This window comes from Haemorhous mexicanus, chromosome 9 (assembly GCF_027477595.1).
Source record: "Haemorhous mexicanus isolate bHaeMex1 chromosome 9, bHaeMex1.pri, whole genome shotgun sequence".
NCBI classification, from domain to species: Eukaryota; Metazoa; Chordata; class Aves; order Passeriformes; family Fringillidae; genus Haemorhous; species Haemorhous mexicanus.
In genome coordinates this window covers 23,968,137-23,990,116 of record NC_082349.1, presented here as the reverse complement: position 1 = coordinate 23,990,116, position 21,980 = coordinate 23,968,137, and the positions used below count along the sequence as shown (strand labels likewise).

General features: G+C 47.8%; 2 protein-coding genes across 5 annotated transcripts in view; one reads left to right on the top strand and one right to left on the bottom strand.

Moving 5' to 3' along the window:
• Positions 1 to 773: 773 nt before the first annotated feature.
• Positions 774 to 9,627, top strand: NCF2 (neutrophil cytosolic factor 2). Of its 2 annotated transcripts, none has more exons than XM_059854535.1 (15): positions 774 to 1,226; positions 1,668 to 1,750; positions 2,048 to 2,156; positions 2,369 to 2,506; positions 2,817 to 2,924; positions 3,879 to 3,938; positions 4,740 to 4,783; positions 4,983 to 5,124; positions 5,418 to 5,480; positions 5,879 to 5,957; positions 6,937 to 6,980; positions 7,518 to 7,654; positions 7,727 to 7,838; positions 8,060 to 8,222; positions 9,395 to 9,627. In XM_059854535.1, the coding sequence occupies exons 1-15, from the start codon at positions 1,053 to 1,055 to the stop codon at positions 9,490 to 9,492; spliced, it is 1,554 nt and encodes a 517-aa protein (XP_059710518.1). In that variant the 5' UTR covers positions 774 to 1,052; the 3' UTR covers positions 9,493 to 9,627. The 2 variants fall into 2 exon arrangements, with proteins under 2 accessions (XP_059710518.1, XP_059710519.1); XM_059854536.1 differs by having other exon boundaries at positions 801 to 1,226; positions 2,372 to 2,506.
• A 1,048-nt stretch (positions 9,628 to 10,675) lies between these two features.
• The window catches only part of SMG7 (SMG7 nonsense mediated mRNA decay factor), a 51,187-nt gene continuing 39,882 nt past the window's right edge, over positions 10,676 to 21,980 (bottom strand). For 2 of the 3 annotated variants that reach the window (XM_059854528.1, XM_059854530.1), the window contains exons 16-22: positions 20,869 to 21,257; positions 19,764 to 20,129; positions 15,701 to 15,781; positions 14,977 to 15,136; positions 13,530 to 13,700; positions 13,269 to 13,420; positions 10,676 to 12,772 (exon numbers count right to left, since the gene is read on the bottom strand). In XM_059854528.1, the coding sequence (XP_059710511.1) occupies positions 12,659 to 12,772; positions 13,269 to 13,420; positions 13,530 to 13,700; positions 14,977 to 15,136; positions 15,701 to 15,781; positions 19,764 to 20,129; positions 20,869 to 21,257 (1,433 nt within the window). In that variant the 3' untranslated portion in view covers positions 10,676 to 12,658. The remainder of the gene's footprint in view (positions 12,773 to 13,268; positions 13,421 to 13,529; positions 13,701 to 14,976; positions 15,137 to 15,700; positions 15,782 to 19,763; positions 20,130 to 20,868; positions 21,258 to 21,980) is intronic. The other variant, XM_059854531.1, reaches the window with a different exon arrangement.

Sequence of the window (21,980 nt, the reverse complement as noted above, 5' to 3'; positions counted from 1 at the left end):
CAGGCTCAGAGTTCTGTTTGGTCCTACTTTGGATTAAAACCCCAGTCTTTGTTGCTCAGGGGCACAGGTTTCTCCATCAGCAGTACTCAGAAGTCACCTCCCCAGCCTCCCTCCCACTGCTGGAGTTATGTAATTTGCTAGGGAAGTTTTGGTAAAGGCTCAAGGGCTGAGTCTTGCTGAAATATTTTAAGCTCTTACAAAATATATATCACATTGTTGGTAGGTGGGGCAGAGGCAAAGTACTTCCAAAAATGCTTAAAAACCATGTGCTCCAAACCGGTGAGTCAGCAGCAGGTCAGAATCCTGCTGTCACCACGTGCCCCGTGCTCATCTCTTGGCCCTGTGCTCCCAGCAGTGCTCCAGAGCCAGTTATGCTTCCTTGGCTCTAAAACACCTGGACAGAAGTAGGGAGCCCTAGGGACATGGTGCAGCACGGCCACTGCCCCGGGAACCTCATCCATGGGCAGCTCCGTGGGCCCTTAGCAGGGAACTCCACACAGGAACAAAACGGTGGGGTCGGGAAGGACGGAGGGTTTCCCAGGCGGTGCCTTGGGCTCTACTTCACCTCCCCACTTAGGCCGACAGGGGAGCCCCAGCCCAGCCAGGAATCGTCTGCAGGAACAGCTCAGCAATGATGAGGCTGCGCTCCGCAGGGCACCGAGGCGCCCGCAGCCCAGCAGCAGCACCAGCAGCCCAGCGCTCATCCTGGGATTTTGCAACCTGAAATTTGACCTAATGAACTACCAAGCTGACAAAATCCACGGCTTTTAATGTAAAAACGGGAAGATCAAAACCCGAGTGGGCGAGGAGTGTCTGCCCGCGAGGAGCAGGGATGCCCCCCATAGACACCCGCTGTGTCAGAGGCAGCCTCTGCCCCACTTCCCCATGCCGGGGCTGATGCGAGCGAGGCCACTTCCTGCCGGGTTTGTGACACGGCGGGGGAAGGCAAAAGCACGGGCAGAGGGCAGCCAGAGAGGCTGAGCTGCGCCACAAGGAAGGACAGAAACAGGGCGAGACGACACGGGGATCGTACATCCCTCTCCCACCACGCCATGTCCCTGGTGGAGACGATCCGGCTGTGGCAAGAAGGGGTGTGTGCAGCGGACAGGAAGGAGTGGAGCGCTGCCCTGGATGCCTTCACGGCCGTCCAGAACCCCCCTGCCAAAATCTGCTTTAACATCGGCTGCATCCAGCTTGTCTTGGGGAAGCTGGCGGAGGCGGAGGAGGTAAGATACAGCCCCTAGGGCCGCTCATCCTCTCCTCTCGGGTACATGGACATGGTGGGGAAGGAAGGAAGGAATTAAAAGGATCACGGTCTAAGGGATGGATTCAGTGCCTTTTAAAGCTGTGAGGAAGGGGACAGCACTAGGCTGCCAAACGTGTTCTGCCAGTGACCCCGAGGTGAGGCAGTGATACACGGCTCACTCTTCACTCTCCCGCTCCAGGAGGGTGACCATGCTGGCAGATGGCTCCAGCTCAAAAAAACCTGGGAGCCTGGTCCAGGCTCTCCCCCACCCAATGCCCAGTGCTGCAGGGAGACACAGCCCACAGAGCTCAGCTTGGGCAGCTTGGCTAAGGCAGGATAGGTACAACTGCTCTACGCCCTCAGGTGTTTTTTTTTAGGTGTCCCATTTTTACCCCTCTTTTCCCCACTCCTACCTCTGCAGGCGTTCACCCGGAGCATCGGCTGTGACAAGCACCTGGCTGTGGCTTATTTCCAGCGGGGGACCGTGTTTTACCGGAGCCAGAAGTGAGTGGAAGAGTTTCAAGTTTCATTTTTGCCACTTACAGAGATGCAAGCCTTCATCTGAGGATGGCCCCAGGCAGGTTGGTGCCCCAGAGCCCAGACTGAAACCTGTCAAGGTCAAACAGGCACCTACTCTTCAGCACTGCAGTCCTGGGATTAACCTTCAAAATTTCTCTCCTCCCCTGGGGTATCTGAAACACTGCAAGGATAGAGGGGACACCCTGAACTCACCGAGTACAGGCTTAGAGGCAGTCAGGTTGCCACCACGAGCTGGTGACACCTTTGTCCTCTGCTCCCCAGCCACGGAAAGGCCATTGAGGATTTCAAAGAGGCACTGGCCCAGCTGCGAGGCAACCAACTCATCGACTACAAGATCCTGGGGCTGCGCTACCGGCTCTTTGCCTGCGAGGTGAGACACACATGGCCACCAGCTGGATCCCAAAGCTCTGCTCTCCTGCATCCTCCAGCATGAGAAATCTAAAGAGGAGACAGCCAGCCTCTTTTGTACCTTGCAAAAACCAAGCAAGTGGGTGCAGTGCCACTGCCCCACTGTCTTTTCCTTTCCTTTCCTGGAAGCTCTGGCTGCTCCAAGAGCTCTTTCCCTTGCTCCCATCCCACCAGCAGATTCTCTACAACATTGCACTGGTGTATGCCACAACAGAGAACTGGGAGAAGGCTGAGGAGCACCTGACCCTGGCCATGAGCATGAAGAGTGAGCCCCAGCACAACAAGATAGACAGGGCAATGGAAGCCATCCTGGTATGGAGGAGCAGGTCTCACAGCCCCTCAGGGAGAAAGGGAGGGGAATCCCACTGATGGCACATCCAGCTTTTGGCAGGATTAAAATGCTGTGGCAATGGATATTGTAGTGGGACGCAAGTCTGTGGGAAGAGCTTTGGGTCACTGGGGAGGCAGGGATGGGGGAAGATGGGATTCCATGGACTGTACCCAGGCTGGGATTGGGCTGTCATGGTGGTGGTCTGGAGCAGCCCCCAAGCCCAGAGCAGAAGGGATATTCATCAGTCCCTGCTCTCGCCTCCAAAGTCTCCATGACTTGTCTGTGCCACAGAAGCAGAAGCTCTGTGAGCTGGTGGCCATTCCTGCAGGGAAGCTGTTCAGGCCAAATGAGAAGCAAGTGGCTCAGCTGGAGAAGAAGGACTACCTGGGAAAGGCAATGGTAAGAAAGATCTATACTATTTATTCAGGCCAAGCCTGTGGGCTGAGAAGAGCTCTTGACTGCCTTATCATCCCTCTGGGCTGCTGTCTGCTGCCTGGTAGGCAGCCAGAGACAGGGAGCTGACCTCTGCCTCAGGGATCCCCCAGGCATGAAGAGGGGGATGGCACACAGGGATCTCATGCGAAACAGAGAGACTGCAAGAATACAAGACCTAAAAGCATGTTCCTGCTGAGCATGGCTTATTTCTAGTTTGTCTCCTTAGTGAGACATGAGGGATAGTCAGCAATGAGCTGGAATGATCCCACTGGAGCTTCAACTCAAGCCAAGGCATTTTCAGGGGTGGGGGAAAGGAGCTGTTTAACATTTGACACCCACAATCAACCTCCAGCTCTTCCACCGCTCTGTTTGAAAAGGGCTTTTCAGCTCAGATAAGCAAGCAAGCTTTTCTCCTGTGAGTGTGCAAAATCCACTCACTGGGATACCACCTCTGGGTTCAGGCTCTGGAAGGCAGCACTCATCCAGAAAAGGGACCAGGCACTGGGGAATCAGACAGCCGAGAGCCAGGCAGCTCCTTGAGTGCCAGAAGCAGGCATAAAAACATGTATCAACTTTCTAAATTACATTTAAGGTCACCTGTAGGAGGTATGTGCTTGAGCTGAACACTTTGGCTCCCTTCAACATTTGTGATTAAAACAGAATGGGAAACTTTTAAGTTTTAATGCCTCAAACCACAGAAACAGCCAGGCTAAGAGCAGAAAACTTACCACAGCTGAGAGGGAAGCTTTTGTACCAGAGGCACTCAGCCTTTAGTCCAAGATGCTTAGCCTAAATTCATCTCCTGAGCTTAAAGCATCCTGAGCAGCTTGGCTTGGCCAACAGCAAAGGAGGAGGGTGGACATCAGAGGTCTGAGAGAGGTCTATGGGCACCAAGTCACTATTTGTCTCTGGCCCTAGGTAGTGGCCTCTGTGGTGGACAAGGATGATTTTTCAGGATTCGCTCCCCTGCAGCCACAGGTAAGACTCTGTCAGTGAACAGCATGCTCAGGGCAGGGTGACGTGGGGGGCTGTCATCCACACTGGGGAGCAAGCAGGACCCTTACCACCCTGAACTGTGTGCCACCGCCGTGGGGAGGAGGCAGGCACTGCTTCCACGGATCAGCTGCTCCCTCCACCATCAGGAAGCTCATCCCAAACCTACCCACAGCTGGGGCTGAGGTTAAGCTGGTTCTCTGCATGGGGAAGTAGTAGGTGGAGTGATGGCTCTCTGCAGGGAGCCATCCCTGACCCTCCCCAAAGGATTCATTAGGGATCCTCTGCCTAAGCCCGAGTGGAGAAACAATCGCAGTTTTGTTTTCACTTTGCACCCTCCTGTCCATTCCACAACTCCTTTGCACTTCCCATGCCATTTTCCAGATGATGTAATGACATCTTCCCATTCCTAAACATGGTGAGAGTTTTTCCAGGAGGTTTTGGGTGGATATGGGGAAACACAGCACAGCACCACTGCGTAAGATAAATGACAACCTTCTCAATGCAGACAGTGTTGACAATTTCAATCCTCTGTGAACTGAAACTAAAATCAGGAGTGAAAAAAGGATCATGCCTCTGAAAACCAACTGTAGGTTGAAGAATGTGGAAATTGTTCCTTAGAAGGAACAAAGCCAGTGATATTCCTCATGGCATTTAAGGCACCTGCATGTGGAGGAAGGAACAGTGCTGGGGTGAGGGCATGGTAAAAGGCTGCAGGACATTTCTGCAAAGCAAACAAAATCCTCTGGGTTACTGGTATTTTCTTTTTTCTCTTCCTATTGGCAGGCCTCTGGTCCTCCACCCAGGCCCAAGACCCCAGAAATCCTCAGGTAAGTTGGATGAAAGATGGATAACCCATGCAGCCAGGCACAACCCCATCCTGCACTCACACAGCTGAGCATCCAGCTGGCACCCAGAACTCAGGGGGAATGGGGAATGTAGAAATATGGAGGCAGAGGTCTGGATTCTCCCTACAATGTAAAACAACATTGCCAACATTCCTGACCTGTGCACTGCTCCCACACCCAGGGCCCTCAGAGGGCAGCCACACCGTGTCATGTACGAGTTCATTCCTGAGACCGAGGAGGAGCTGCAGGTCCTGCCAGGAAACATTGTCTTTGTCCTGAAGAAAGAGAAGGACAATTGGGCTACAGTGATGTTCAATGGAAAGGTATTCCAGGAGTGTGCTGGACAGGAGGGGCAGACAGCAGGTTATGGCTGATCTTCTACAGAGGCAGAAGCCTGCCAACAGTAATTAAATAAATTTCTGACCAAAGTGTCTAATGTCCACCCTGGCTTAGGCCACAGGGTTCAGTGAAATCCACCCAACCTGCAGAAACTAAACTGCAAGCCTCAGGAACCCTCCTGGATACTGGGGAGGGTGAGGACACATCCAGTTGTGTCCTCCAGCAGTGGGCTGCCTTCATGCCAAGCAATCACTACTCATCTCTCCTCCCCCTGCAGAAAGGGATTGTCCCCTGCAACTTCCTCGAGCCTGTGGAGCTCCAAAATAAGCTGCATATCCAGGTGAGGCGGCCCAGGAGGAATTGGTGTCCTGGGGAGGGTAGATCTCAAAATATTCACCTAACACCTGCCTCCCAGTGGGACCCATATATGTGACTCCCTCCCCCCACCCCCTCATGATGCTGGGGTTGGTTCTTCTGCCTCATGGTCACCTTATCATGAGTTCAGAGACCTGCAAAATCTGTGTTGGTGGCACCCTAGCATTGGTTGGCAATGCTGGGGAGATAATGGATCTAGCTAAGTCATCCCTCCCCACAAACAGACTTGGGGAAAAGCAGGCTGGAGGGGGGCTGCACAAGGCCCCAGCCCCACAGTAAGGGTGGGACTGACAGCACTGCAGCACCACCCCAGCCCCTCAGTAAGGGTGGGACTGACAGCACTGTTTTCTTCCCATGGCACAGGAAGAAACCCCTGTGGAAGCTGAGATCCCTGAGTCACCCACCTGCAGGGTGCCCGAGAAGCCGCGGCGGCTGGCACCAGGTCAGTGAGGGGATGGGGGGCACAGGGTGACATCACCCACAGCAGGCTGAGAGACATTACAACAGGAGGCAGAGACAGCAACTGCAGTGCTGAGTAAAATAGTGTCTGTGGGGTGCCTGAGGAAAGCAAGTCCCTCTGTGCTTTTAATTTGCACAGGGAGTAATGAGGAAAAGGGCCTGGAGATAGGAATGGGGCAAGGACCAGCTTGGAGTCAAGGATATCCATGATAGTTTAAGTGCTGCTTAAGCTGAGCTAGACTTAAAGGAGCTGTGTGGAAGGGATTCCTGGCTGGTGCTACCCAGAGTTCCACATCCCAAGCTCATGTCCCCAACAGAGTAGCCTTGTAGAGCTGTCACAAAAGGCTGTGGCTCATGGAATTAATGACAAGCACCTCATGGACACAACAACCCCAATGATCATCTTTATGGGACCAAAAGCCACCTCAGATCCATTAGTGGGACCATGTTCAACAATGTAGCTTGGGCTCTTCCTGGAATGAGCACAGTTGTGCCAAAGCACTGCCAAAATGGAAATCAGATCCTCATGAAGAGGCTCCCACAAAGCTGCATGAATTACCCTGCCGGGAGCCTGAATTTAGCTTTACAGCCCCATTGAAGGACAGGGATTGCCTTTGGTTTTCAGGATGGACCTAGGGAAATCAGAAGAGCAAAGACAATAATAAAACCAGCAGCTCTGTGTTGATATTTTTTGAATCCACCCATGAAAGATATCCCACCACTCATGCTCCCATCTCTGCAAGAGGGAAGGCACAGAGCCAAAACCTCTGCTTAGTGGCTGTATCTAGACCTTACAGAAGAATGCCTATGGCAGATGCTGTATCCATTCAAGGGACCGCTGCTGGCTCCAGGCTGCTTGGTGTAGCTGGAGATCATGATGGGCTGCAGGAGGTCTGGCTGTGTGTTTAGACAACATTTATCCCATACCATCCCTCCTGAGCCACCTTTTTCCTCCTCCCCAGACTACGTTCCTGCTACCGTGGCGCAGCCAAGAGACACAGCAAAGGTAACGTCCTGTGAGTGCACCCTGAGGTCCTGCTGTCATACAAACCTGCATTTACCAGGAGACTTAGGGCTGCTTTTTGGGAGTTCTCCAGGCCCCAGGTGAGGGGGCCACTGGATGACTCTCATCTTAGTCAACCTGAGGCACATGAGAAGGGAGAAACAGGAGAGAGCTTGACTGGAATGCACATGCTCCTGGGTATGGTCAGCACATCAGAAAGTCACACTGGGAAGAGATGGGAAAATACAGCAATTCCAACTAAAAAAAAAAAAAAAAAAAAAGAAAAAAAAAAAAGAAAAAAAAAAAAAAAAAAAAAGAGGGGCTTGGAGGGTGGGCACAGCTCTAATTTGATCACCCCAAAGCCCCAGTTTGCTGCCGAGTCCCTAATCTATTACTGAGCTCTCTCCTGGGACAAGCCTGGGTCTGCCAGCCAATGTCCAAGCACAGCTTGGGAGGCACAATCTAACTCGGGCAACCACAGTTTCAACATCCCTGTGCTTGCCAAGCCACACAAGATGACATCCCATTTCCTGCCTGCAGGAGGCTGAACCAACTGTCCTCAAGGTGCATTACAAATTCACAGTGGCCCTGAGAGTCGATCGAGGCCACTCCTACAGGGAACTCCTGGAGCTGGTTTGCAAGAAGCTGGAGCTGCAGCCCGAGCACACGGAGCTGAGGTGAGGCACTGCCAGCCCCAGTGAGCCAGGGCTGTGTTCCAGCACTCCTCATCTGCATCCCCTGCACACCAGGTACAAGCCTGTGGAAGGCCAGGAGCTGGTGACTCTGAGTGCAGAGAACGTGGAGGCAGCCTGGAGCCAGAGCAAGGACAACTGCCTGACAGTCTGGTGCAATGGCACAGAGGTCAGTGACAGCTACAGAGGGCAGCCTACCTTCTCTTCCCTCCTGCCTTTCTTTTCCTTGCCACCAGAATGGGCTTGTGGCTTTCAACAGAAGCCAGCAACCTAATGAAAGGCAGAGGAGCAAAGACTGAGTGGAGAGGAGAAGCAGAGCTCGTGTCTCTTGCCCTGCTACAGAGAAAGAAACCAAGAGGCTGTGTCCTCACCAGCTTGTTTCCTGCCTAGGGAGAGGGGCTTGTACCAGACAACAAATCAGAGGAGTCACTGCAGGAGGCAACACCTGGGGAGATGAGACCCAACCATGTTGTAGCTCAGTACAGTTATGAAGCCACCCAACCTGAAGACCTGGAGTTTCAGGCAGGAGACATGATCCTTGTTTTATCCAAAGGTAATTGTGCTCCTCCTGGGACAGGAGTGGGGAGGGACCCCCAGCTCTGGTGACAGGGAGGGTGGTGTGGCAGCAGCAGAGCCCCTCCATCTCTGCCCTGGGATTCCACATCCCTGTTACACACACTTCTTCCAACAGATTTTCATCAATCCCGTTTCCACCGCAGCCCTACCAAGCATCTAAGACAGGAGTTACACTTGGACTGTATTTAAGCTTATTGATCACAGTGGATTCTTTCAAGTAGATGCCTCATTTTAGCTGCCATCCCCACAATGGGAGCAGGCTCTCAACTCTCATTCCTTCCACCTGGAACCTTTTTTTATCTCCTTTTCTTGTTAAGAGTACAATCTTTCATTAGTCGTTCAATATTAGCCCTTAGTGTTTCTATGGGAATTGAGGCTTGAATACAGACTCAATCTCAGGAAGATCAATGAGGAATTATATACACAGGGCACACTCCCCGTCTTATTTGAGCCTCTGAGTGAAATCAAGCCATCAGGAAAAAGTTGTAAAGGCAAAACTCCCTTATATTTAGCTATCTGTAGTTATGTCCCTAATTTCTGGTGGCTGGCAGGCTTTGGCAGTAATACACAATCAGTCCCCCATCTAACCTTTGACAGGTTAGATTTTGTACCACACAATACTGATGACCCCCTCCACCCCAAAATCCTACCTTCCCCTTCATTGCTGAGCTAAATATTTCCCAGTACAAAGCTGGTTCCCCCACAGCAAAACTGTCAGAGCTCCTTGGCTTTACTTAACCCAGGGTAAGGGGTTTTGGGGGGGGGGGGGGGGTGTTTTAGGGTTTTTATGTGAACATGAGAAATAGCTGACAAAACACTTCAGATGTATCCTGAAGAGGACAGACCAAGTATCAGCTAATTTCCTCACTCTCCACACTCACTTGGTTTCCACTCAAGGCAGTTTCCAAGCCCCCTGGTCTCTATTTTGATCCAGTTTCCCAGCCCCATTTGATATTCCTTCTTACCTTACCACTTTACTCTCTTCCTCATTTCTCCCTTTCCTCCACATTCCACTCCCTCCTGGGTCTGCACAGCTCCAAGTTTTATCAGCAGAAACACCATAAAACAGTGATCTCAGGCCTGTCTGCAGCACATTATGCTCCTGTACATTCCTAGGGTCATAAGAACTGTGTCAATTTTCCCTTCCAGTGAATGAAGACTGGTTTGAAGGCAAGTGCAAGGGGAGGACTGGCATCTTCCCATCTGCATTTGTTCAACAGCCCAACACTGAACACCCAGAGAAGTGATCGCAGAAAAGCTTGAAGTTGTGGAGAGAAATTAAGAATTCAACTGTTGCCATTATGTAGTCTGCATATAAATCCCTGCATCTGAAAATGAACTTTAAATGTTATTGCTACTTGTATTAAAATCTTTATATTTTATCTTGCACCTTTTGCTTCTCTTAAAAAGGAACTTGTTAAGAAGTTGCTAATTCCCATTAGGGATACGTTCTTTCCTAAATCCTGTGCTTGCCAAGAGACTTGCCATGTTCCCCCATCCTTAAAAAAGCTTTTCTACAGAAATGCTAGAAGCTGGGAACACCCCCACAAGAGGGTGGTGCAACCTGCATTTACAGCCCTGCCAGGAGATCCCAAAGGGGAAGCGAGTTCAAGGAAGCTTCAGGAAGCTTCAGGAAGCTACAGACCAGGAAAGCACTTACTTCCTTAAGACATCAGAGTCAACCCCAAGAACTTAGAAGACACCACATAGCCTCACCCTGCTCCAACTCACAATTCAAATTCACAAGGACTTTAAAACTCCCACCAATAACAGCAGATACATTTTCTTCAGGTCTGGGACCTGTGCTTCAAAATTTTTCCTGATCAGTCAGAAGACACAGTAACTTCGAAAGACAGAGCCTGGAATCCCAGAGCTTTACTCCAAAGATGTTAAGGGGGCAGGGGCTGCCACACTCTGGATTCTATCACACAAGTCCAGAAAACCCCACTGCCCCATTAACCTAAATATCACATTTCTTTTTAAAGGAACTTATTCTGGAGACAATAAACACCTGTAATTTCTAAACCAGAACTCTCTGGAGTTTCCTGTCACATACCTGGAAGCATGGAAACAGTGAACACTCTGGTCTGCAGGCAAGTCATTGGCAGAAGGATCTGTGCCCTCCCTCTGCACACTACAGACTGTACCAGGATGAGTCTGCAACTAGGGAGGAGCTTTGCAAGCTGGTCCCATCCTACATATTTAGTTCAGTATGTAAAACACTCTACAAAGGCAGCACAAAACCACAACCAAATTATCTGTACCAAGCCTGAGCCAGAATCGCTGTGATTCACTTAGGTCTGTTTCAAATTAAAAAAAAAAAAAAAAAATCAACTTCAAACATTCTTCTGGCTTCTACAGAAAAGTAATGCATTTTTAAAGGCCTGAAGCCAAGTCACACAGGAAATAAATGCTACACACAGACCTGGATGGAGAGAACATGGTTTAATTAAAGGCAAAGCTGATTTCGGCAGCTGCAGTTCTTGCACAGACAGACAGAAAACACAAAAAAAGCTTACAACACAAACCAGTTTCTTTTGGGGGCCCCTTGCCTTGCTCCTCCAGGTGCTGGAGGGCAGGCGGGCTCAGATGCATTCCCGAGGCCGGGTGCTCATGCACAAGTGGAACGGTGCAGCTGGGACCTGGCCCGGCCGGGTGTGAGATGGTGCTCCTGGTCTGGGGTGCAAGAGTCAGTGACGGTGCAACACAGGAATGCCGCAGCTGCCTGGGCGCACAGCTTGGACACACAGCGGGAGGGCTGGAGGGGACACACAGGGTGGGCTGGATTACCACCAGGTGGGAACTTCACTTTTTGGACTTGTTAAAGGAAATACAGCTTTGAAATGCAACACAGAACAGTGATGTTGCTCAGGTGGAGCTCGCACGGAGCTTCTCGCACCCCCGAGGGTATTGGGTCTCCTCCGCCTTCCCTTTTTGTATTCTCTGGGGCTGCCCAGACTCCAGCGTCACTTCGGCTCCTGCATGTGCTTTGTTCTGCAGCTGAATTCTAGCCCAGAGATCCTGAATCATCACACAAACCCCTACTGCTAAAAACAGCAAATGGACATTGAGTCTGTTTCTGTAACTTCCCTGGGAAATCTAACAAAAACGCTGTCCTTTTCTTTAACAAAACTTCCAGTCTTCCTTCCCCCTAATAAATAGCAAATAAAACGTTTTTTTTCCTTTTCCCTTCTGCACCTTTTCGTCTATGAACAGCACTGTGCTGTTTCCGTGTGTCCATGGGTGCCTTGGATTTGTTTCTGGCACTGAAAGCCTGGGGCTGCAGCTGGGACAGGTTTCTGCAGAGCTGACCTGTGCCTCACCGGGCGTGCGGATGCCCCAAGCTGTCTGGGCTGGCTGTCGGATTCACCCAGCCCTGCTGGACCCCTGATTATTTTCTGCCATGGTAATGAAACTACGAGCGTTCAGCGAAGATGGGAGGATGGAAAGAGAAAAAATGAAACCAAACCGAAACAAAACAAAACAAAACAAACAAACAAACAAAAAAAAAACCAAAAAAAAAACCATTGAAAGCTTTCTACCTACCTATTAAAATGAGTCAGGCTGTGAATGCACAGACTAGCCTGCCCTTTGTGGGGCTAGCCACTATGCTACAGTAAAATGTACAGGAATCACACATTAATTTAAAACCCCATAGCAGTTAACTTGCTTTTCAGCAGAGTGCTGTGAGGCCCCATGTCACCCCTTATAGCTCAAACACCTACTCAGAGAAGGACATTTCATGCTGGAGTCTCTAACCCACCCAAAGCCTCCGGCTGAAGCAATGCCAAGTGCCAGACTCTCTTTCATGAAACTCCTTTGCTAGCCCGGGATACAGAGCCCCACCTCATCACCACCCACTGTGACTGGAGCAGCAACTGGGGCTTTCATTGCTACACACTGACTATGAAGCACGTCTGTGTACAGAATTCAGTGTGATCTTACTACTGAGAGAGTAATAAAGATGTTTAGGAGTAATTTCAACTACATTCTCAGTCAGCGAAGCAATCATTAATGGATTCCTATTTTATCTCCCCAAAGAGAGGAAAAGGATTGAGAAGTTCTCATTGGCTTCTCCCATCTGCCCTTTGCTCTCAGCTTCTGCTTCCCATGTGGCTGGGGACATGCACAATGGAGAAGGTGAGAGGCGGTGATATTGGGTTACTGAGTGAGCCAAACAGCAGTTCCTCTCTCCCTCCGAAGGGCCTGGGGGATGGGAGAGTTCCTGATGTTGTTTGCTTGCACTGCAGACATTTTGTGCACACTCAGTGGGTTGGTGGAGCACTTACGCCCTCCTGACAGCAAGGAACAGAAGAGAGGGCTGCCACCTGCACAGGACTGTGTGTGCCAGTCCCACAGACCCAACATGCCATGGTTTATGGAGCCGTCGTTGGAAGGGTTGTCTCCTCTGTCTCAATGCGGCGGATTCATGGCACCTTGTCCGCGCTGCTGCTTCTGCTTCTGCTGCATCAACAGCTGCTCCAGGGCCGAGGGGCCGGGGTGCATCATGGAACTGGACCAGATGGACTAAAAACAAACAGCCAACACTAGCACCTCCTTGCACTACACAGCCCCTCTGCCAGATGGGAAAGCAGACACTATGTTGTATATGCTCCCTCTTTATCACTCATACCCGGCTTATCACAAAAGTTAACCAGCTTCAAAGAAGACCTAAAAAGAGGCTCCCTGGAAGAATTTTATCCTCCTCCAGAATCCTCATTACCATAAAAATTCATCCCACATTAACTATTACTAATTTCAGACTAGTCAAAGCTAATGTTAGAATTTCTTCCAGTTCTGCCAGCCTGGGCTTGTTCCACAAAATCTCAAAACCAGCAAGAACTGTAAATTTCTGACATCTTCCTACATTGGTGACACCTCCCACACTGCCTCGTGAAAGTGAATCTGCAGGAAAAACTCTGGCTTCTGGCACTGGACTCTGACACTTCCAACAGGCTAATGCCCATCACTTGATCATCCAGCCTGCAGACCCATCCCTGAGCACAGCCCCAGCCAAACCCACCTTCAGGCTCTCCATAAGCACAGCTGAGGAATCCTCCATGGCAGGAGGGCCTTGGACTGCCCAGGTACCACTGGGAGCACTGGACTGGTGCCAGCTGCTCTCCGAAGAGGACGATGTTGTTGGGAGATAGTCCAGACCAAACCCTCCCATTGCTAAAATGGCAGAAAGACAAGTTCAAAGTGAGATGGCAAAACTAGTGCAAAACCAGCACAATCATGATGGTGTCTGACAGCTCTGTGCTAACTGGCACCCAGCACTTGCCTGGCTTATCTGTTTTCCAGCGGTCTGCGACTCTCCGGTCTCTGCTGTCTGGAGTCCCAATGGGTCCAAAGTTGGAGAAAGGAACAGAATTATGGTTATGGGTTGGAGGGGAGCTTGGCAAGCTGCTGGGGTTGGAGGAGTGAGGAGACTGGCTGGCTGGTGTTGAATGATCTAGGGATTACAAGGGAAGAGGAAAAAAGGTCAGCAGAGACAGCAGGAGCCTCCCAGTTTTGAATTTCTTAGTGCTGCTGCAAATTTTGCCATCACCCACTTTGCTACAAAAAAGTCTGAAAGTCAGTTTTTATTCCCTCCATTACATGAATGTAATGCAAATTCCTAAATTCTGAATGAAAAATTTACAAGAACAGAATGACTGTGTTTAATGCTTCCAAGAAAAACAAAATCCAGGACACCTCATGAGGGCTGGCTAGGCAAAGCCAGTTTCCCCCATGTCTCTTGAAGAACTTGTGTCAAACTAAAAGAATAACTGTCTCCAAGCTCAACAAACCAGTAGAAAAATTATATTAGACCTTGAGGAGTTTGCAAGTTTACAACTTCAACTCCCAGGTCTGAGAATGTTTTAGCATTTATGTGAGTCTTAAAACAATTGAGACCAGAACTCATAAGTGAGCAAAAGAGGAGAGGGAACATGAAGCAGGCTGTCCACAGGCAGAACAGAATAAATGAAGAGGTGAAGGGAGAGGGACTTGAAGCCATGTGAGCCAAAAATCCTGCTAGAATAAAGCACTTTGCAACTCCCTCCATTTCACCCACAATGGCTTCTCCTGGTTGGTTGCACAAGTCCCAAACATCTCATCCAGTGCAGATGTTATTTAAAATCCACTCTTTTCTTAGATTCAACTAATTCCTCTCTCACACTCTTCTGGATTTTCAGTGAGATTAAAATCCAGATGTAATAGTTATGGTTTATGCCTTTAAGATAATTACTAACAAAGAAGCTGGTTTGCTTTATGGGCTGCTTAACAGTAAAAAACCAAATGCAACAAACCCCACTTCTGTTGTATTTTCCTCCGCTCTTCCCTCATACAGTTTCTTTTTCAAATATTTGCATTATGAAATCCAGCTACTCCTGCTTTTTCCAAAAAAATGCAACACAAAGTATATGGATGTCTGAGTTAAAGCACTACTCCCTGTAGTCGGGAAACCAAGTTAAAGAGATTTCAGGATTTATCACCTCCTACAACATTTATCCTGCTCAACTACTTAAATTAAAATCCAAGTTCTTACACTGTATTAATTACAAAATCCCCTCTTATTTCTGCAGATATATAAAGTAAAACAGAAACCTTCAGAGATCTTGCCAAGCAAGTCTGGGTTTTGTTTTTTGTTTTTTTTTATTTCCAATTACATATAACTTGCAGTTGGTTTAGAATTAACTCAAATCCTCTTAAATCACTAGACACAAGAAATGCCATACCAGGATTACCTGAGCTGGCTGGAAGGGATGGAGACCAGGGAGTCCCTTCAAAGAGAGAATAGAGTGAAGTCTCCTGATGGGCAACTGAAGGGGTGACTTCTGTTTTTGTGCTGGTATTGATGTTTTTTCCATACACCTCATTGAACATGCTGTTGTTTGGATATCTTTCCTGAAAAAAAAACAAACAATATAAGAGCTTGTGTGTTAGACTTATTTCAAACACTGAGACTGTACAAAGGAAACAATTATAGTTCAAAATAGTTCCTAATTCCTTTTTTACTTCCCAGCCCCATCTTCTTTGACCATTTAATTTAAGTCCATCACATTCTGAATCAGGACAGATTTCTCCTGGCTGAACTACAAAGTCTTCACAAAATCCTGATTCCCAGTACTCAGAAAAGTTCTATCAAGACCCTGCTCAATTCTCTGGAAGAGAACAGGTAATTCATTGCTCATAGGAAATAAAAACCTACACACCATAGCACCCTGAGATGCATCTTTTAAGTCAATTTCATTACTTCACTAAGAGCAAAGGGCCCCTGAACTCAGCAAGATTCAAGAGTACATCTGCAGAGATATAGCTAACATGAATTTGGGAAGAAAACTGATAAAGGCAAAGATTAGGGTTGATACAGAGTGGAATTACACATCAATGTGGATTTCTTTCAGGTTTTCCACTGGCTTAACCACAAGCTGAAACAGCAAAAGATGTTGGACTCTGGTTCTCACTCACCTGATTTAGAGAAAAGCCACTGAGGGACAGGAAAGATGATGACTGAGACATCAATTCTGATGGTTTTTCCAGCAGGGACTTCTTCAGAAACCAAAAAGGGGAAAAGCAGAGTTAATGCTCAGTGTAGGGACCAGGAGGAAAGTGTCTAATCAGAAACTGCCAAAGTGGTTTTGGTCACATTTACAACTTGTCTTGCATTTTACCTCCAGCACCTTGGAGGACAGGGGAGGCAAGCTAACAAGTGCAAAAAATCAGTAGTTTTCCTACTACCTGTAATTAATAATCTACAAATCATCAAGCATTACAGCTGAGAGTCTCAGACCCAGAACAGGTTTTCAAATGCAAAGTTTAATACTCTGATACATCCAAAGGAGAGACTCCTGGCAAAAATACCTTATGGTTGTGTAAAACCTTGTACAAGTGAGACAGGATCCCTCCCAGTGACACAAGGACTCCTTCAAACAAGATTAGACTCTTGTATGTGGCTACTGACAGAGTATTTTTTCATTTCTGGGATCTCTGCTGTAGAGACATTCTTAGACAGCGAGAGCAGCTAAGTGCTTTTCAAATTAGGTTTAGTAGTCCAACGTCATTTAGCACTCTCTCATTTCCATTATAAATTACTTGTAGAGAGGAAGGAAAAAAATATCCAACTCAGATGCTTAAAAGAAAGGTGCCAAAACTCCCCTGGACTTTTTACTTCCATGTAAAGATATTACAGAACATGACCTTTTTTGCATCATCTATGCCACCTCCCTCTCACACAGTTATTTCCAGTATAATATTTCTTGTCTTTCTGTTTGGTTCTTACTATGGTTAAGGAGTGAAAAACAGTGTCTCTGAAACGAGCCTATTCAGAGAAAAAATAGCTAAGTTATCACTGACAGACACCAAAGAAAAATTACCAAGCTTGGCTGGTAGATAATGAACATCTCAAATCTAGGATGTGCATCACCAAACCATAAAATTAGTAAAACCATAAGTAAAACTGTGTGTGAACCAAAACAAAAGCTGTAATCTTGTTACAAATAAACCCTGTCCTGCACTCTCACCAGCTCAGTATGTCAGGCGTTTTAAAATTTATTATTCAAACCACAAAAAACAGAACTAGCATCTTTCTGTCTTTAATACAGCCACAGTACCTGGAATATTTTTGCTTTCATCCTGTAAACTTCAGACAAACAGCCTCATTTTCTTGGCAAGCAGCCCCTAGCTTGTTAGATTTTCAAAGTGACAGCTCATTACTTTGAAAGCACATTTAAAAAGCCAGACAAAATTCCCACTCTGCACATCCACACGGCTTGCACAGCGAAGGATTTCCTTCCATTTGTCAGCAGACACAACAGTAGGAGCTTCAAAAGAAGCTGCTAAAGCAGCAGCTATTAGTTTCTTAGCAAAGTTATCTAATGAGACAGAAATTAGTGTCTTTTGCAACTGGCTCCTTGGGATGGCAGGTAAAATAACTGAGGAAGAGACTTAATCAGAGATTTGGAGCGGTCACAAGTAATTCTTCGTTACAGCTACTAATCTGAATGAGTATGATTTAATGAACATGCTTGTAGCTGTAGTAGAAAGGCATGCTGCACTTTCAGAGGCAATTTAAAAATTCAACAGCTCTGAGACCCCTCAGCTAGTGAACTAGGGAGGTTTTAATATAAAAAATTTAGGAAAAAAAAACCTCTGTCAAAAATGACTGTATTTCTATAAGAGTTACTGGATACTTATCCAGTTAATTGCTATTTTCTTCCAAAGCCATCATTCTTTTTTAAGAATCTCTTCTGCATTGAATAGGGCACCATCCCCCTGCCTCTATGGAATTTTTATATGCAGAATATAATCACAGAATCATATCAAAGAATTGCAGAATGGCTTAGGTTGGAACGGACCTTAAAACTCATCTCATTCCACCCCACTGCCCAGGGACACCTTCCACTATCCCAGGCTGCTCCAAGCCCCATTTAACTTGGCCTTGGACACTTCCAGGGATGGGGCAGCCACAGCTTCTCCCCAGCCTCACAGGGAAAAATTTCTTTCTAGTATCTCATCTAAACCTATCCTTTGCCAGTTTGAAGCCATTACCCCTTGTCCTGTCACTACACCTGGTTCTAAAGACTCCCCACAGCCCTATCAGTGTCCCTCCCTCCCACTCTTTATTACTAAACCCATACAATTACAGAAGAGCAAGTGCATAAATGAGGTATCTTGATGCATCAACACCTCTACTGTGGACTGTACTTACAAAAACCCCACAGTTACTCTGATTTCTGAACAAATTAGCAGGCCTGGATTCAGCCCAAAAGCTGTAGTTTTCACCCCTGGGAAAACTAGCTCAAAGGTGAGGCAGGAAAGTAGACAGGAGGTATGGGGGAGAGAAAGGAATTTCACATTTCTTATAATTTCACAGAAGAAAGAGATGCTAGTTAAGAGTGAGAAGCAGCAGTATTACATCGAATACATACAAAGAGGCTTCGTCCAGGAAGAGAGGCGAGAGGCCCCAGCAGAGCTGGGTAAAGATCAGGAGGATTAGAGAAAATCAGCTCTTCCTCCTCCTCCAAGGCAGCCAGACTCTTTAACAGGTCCGGAGGAAGCAGAGGGGAGCTCTTGGGGTCCTAGTGACAGAAATGAGCACAGTGAGACAACAGAAGGCAGAAAGAACAGCCAGAGCAGGAGAGAGAGAAGCTAGAGGAAGGCAGAAAGCAGCATGCAGAGGGCGAGGTGAGAATGGTGCTGAGGCACACACTGAGAACTCTGAGCAGAAACAACCACGTAGCCAAAAGCGCACGGGGAGAGGACCATGCACCCAAGTGACAGCAGGGAGCTTTAATCAGCAGAGCAAGTGCTTCCCCTTGCATCTATGCCACACACTGAACCTGCTTCCACGTGCAAGGACAACAAACAAAACCTTATCATCATTCTTCTACAGCTGACCTGGGAGTAATTTAGGTTTCAAGTAGAATTATGTTTGCTTCATCCTCTTTTCTCTGCTTGTGGAGTTTAAATCCCATGAGACTTATTTCCACTGGTGATAGCTGCTATGCCAATGCTATGACCAGCCCCCTGGGCCAGTAAATCTGCTCAGTGCTAGTCAGACTGCACATCTTTACTTTTGTGAGGGATGCTTAAAGCACAAGCATCACAGGCATAGCTTCTCTCTGCAGCACAACGTGCTGGCACCTTGGCAAGGTTTCCCTTTTAGGAAAGAGGACATGGCTTTGACCCTGTCTCCATCTAAAAACCACAACCTGACATCAGGGTAGTACTGTACATTGTACTCCTGTACATTGTCTGGCTTTTCTCTTGGAAGGAAAAGCCAAGTGATATCAGCTGATCTTCTCCATGTTCTGAGCGCATTTACAGAGGCACACCCAACCAAAGGTTTAAAAGGCCTCTGTTAAACCTTCCTTATAAGCATCACCAGAAGCACTCACAGATGATTCCAGGACTGTTAATAAATAAGAGATTGGTGGGTTTATAAACACCAACATGAAGCACAATTACATGAACAGAAGTAAAATATTCCATTTACTGCAACTGCGAGCTAAGGAAGACATTTAGCTCTCTCAGTGTGGTGGGATTTTCAGGAAGAACAAACAAAAAAATCCAAGACAAGACCACTGCTACCATCCTTGATTGCTCAACCTATTGCAGCCTCAGCCATTCAGTTCACTATAGCAGTGTTAGGAGTTTACCTAAAGTGCAATAATTCAACTGCAATTACTTGGGTAGCTTTTATGGTTTCCACCAGTTGCAGACAAGAATCTTCCCCAAAACTATGTTTCTCAGCCTGGCAGACACAGCACAGAGATAGATGTCACATCCATAGTGAACAAGACGTACATCTACTTGAAACCAAATCTTCAAGAGATTGATACTACACGCAGCCTACTACAATGGGGAATTCATTCCTTTGTGCTGGAACCCCAGGTACCGACGCTCAGGTCTCTTCTAAATAACTTTACATTGACCTACTTGGGACCACAGGGCATTCCTGAAACAGGGAAATGCCAAGAGTTGCCAGGAACATAAGAGCTTTATTTTTCCCCACTTGCAGCATGAGTCTTACCTCAAAGGTCATCCTGGAGACAGCATCCTGCTCGGAGCGGAAGACTCCCTGCCGCTTCCCCCTGCGGTCCATGCTCGACTGCTGGGTCATCACCCTGTTGTCCGTCATGCCATAGGAAGAGTCCCAGTAATATTCTGGCACCTTGACTTCTGAGGGGTTCTGGTTATATGGCTCCATTGGGAAAGGCTTCATTTTTTTCTCCAGAGGTTGCTGTTGCATCACAGGAGGCTGTAATGACTGCTCAAAGAGTTTGAGAGGGTCCTGGGCCTGCAGGTAATAGGGCTGCTTTACAGACATGATCTTCCCCAGGGAGCCTTGGACTTGAGGGGGGTTCCAGAGCTGCTTCGACGTGTCTGTCTGTGGATACTGAGGCAGAGACACAGGATTTCACCAGCAGGGAGGAACAATCCATGTTACCTGAATGCTTAACTCCATCCAAGCTGTCAGCCTGGCTCATGCGTGATAGCAAATCAGAATGTTTGTGGAATGTCTGTGTTATTCATCAAAAGCAATTTCCATAGGCATCCAATGCTCTCTAGTCAAGCTCTAAACCAACAGCCAAGTATAATCCTTACTCTATCCAGTACCTTTTAACCCAAAAGCCTACAAACTAAACCTTTAGTAAGGTACTGAGCCAGCAGTTTGCTGCCCAGAACACAAGCAGGGTCTCACCATTGGGTCCAGATTTGCCAGAAGGGAGATTTTCTCCAGCACAAGATGAGCAAAAGAACTAAGAGCTGTAAAGGAACTGACACTGCAACCAGTTAGCCAGAAGGAGAGTGCAGGTGGAGGTTCACACTCAGTCCTCATCACTCACACTAGAAAGGCCTGAGACAGACATATCACCTCCATACTTTGTCTGTATCAGAAACACACAGCAAACAGATTACAAACCAGACATTCCATTCCAGTACATACCTTCCTTTCATTTACAGCATCATATGTTCGCACCCACTAAACTTCAGCTCATTTTCAAATTTGCCCAGAAGTTCACAATCAAAAAATTCTTCAATGACAATTTTGAAAGGTAATCCAGGAAGACAAGTCTTGAACATTGTCTCTTATTTTTAAATAAAGCCCGGCATCTAGCACAGGCCAAGTTTACCTGCTGGAATCCAGAGTGGTGTGGTGGGCTCTTCCCCAGGCCCTGCACAGCTTTCGTGGGGGACTGCTGCTGCTGCTGCTGGGCCAGAGCTTGGACCTGTAACTGGCTTGCGGACTGTGCTGTTGCCTGAGCTGGTAAAGATGAGAGGGGTTGCTGGGAAGGAGGTGGTGTTTGCTGAGGTCCCTGGGTCATTGGCCCTGGTCCAGAGGGCCGTTGCTGGCTGTAAGGAATGTGGGACTGTTTCCCACCTTGCACCTGGTTTCCTGCAGGCGAGTGAGCTGTGGGCTGGAGGAAGGTTCCTGGGACGGAAACACCACCTGGGAAGGTGTACCCCGTGCTCATGGAGAAAGCCACAGGAGGGGGGACAACATAGGTTGGAGGAGGAAATCCTGGAAAATATTAAAAAAAAATGCTCCTTTACACAATTTGACAGAGCATACAACTCCCTCCAGAAAACTTTTAGTGGGGGTTTCTCTTCCTATTATGTTCATTTAGGGAAGGAGGCACCAGTCTGCACACATGCACTACAATGTCGTTCCTCACCTTGGCATGTGCATGGCTGTGATCACACATGAACTCCAAATTTGTTTTGGAGCTTTCTTGTGACATTCCAGGGACTGAGAGCAGTCAGCATGGCAGTATTTGAGGGTCATATGTTTCCACATTCCTGTATTCCCTGCCTCCCAATCTCCCTGCTTTTTCTGACCCCCACTACCTTTTCCCTTCATTGCTCTTAGGTTTTTGATGCTTTACCCCCAAAGTTTCCTCCCCTTCAAACACATTTTCAGGGACTAAATTTCTGCAGGAACAAACAGAAGCAATCAATACAGTAAGTGTATTGCCTGCTCTCAGAGGATCCCCAGTCTCTGGATCAATTTAGAGAGAGACAGATGGTAACCAAACAAATCCTCATATCTGTAAGATCAATTCCTTCCCTGTAGTTCACACTGAAAAGCCAGGTTTGGAGGGCAAGGTTTAATTCTGTGTCTCCCAGGTCAGATTTTATTCTGACTTTGGGACAGGGAAGATGCCCAACTGTCTTATATTGAGGAGCTCCATATAACACATGCAGGGAAGACACAGCTTCCAGTCATTCCCTGGGCAAACATGGA

Excerpts from the sequence above, each read along its gene's own strand:
- NCF2 (XM_059854535.1), top strand. The coding sequence starts at position 1,053 with ATGTCCCTGGTGGAGACGATCCGGCTGTGGCAAGAAGGGGTGTGTGCA. Across the intron at positions 5,125-5,417 it reads CAGTGATGTTCAATGGAAAG|AAAGGGATTGTCCCCTGCAA; the intron begins GTATTCCAGGAG and ends CTCCCCCTGCAG. Across the intron at positions 7,655-7,726 it reads CCCGAGCACACGGAGCTGAG|GTACAAGCCTGTGGAAGGCC; the intron begins GTGAGGCACTGC and ends CCTGCACACCAG.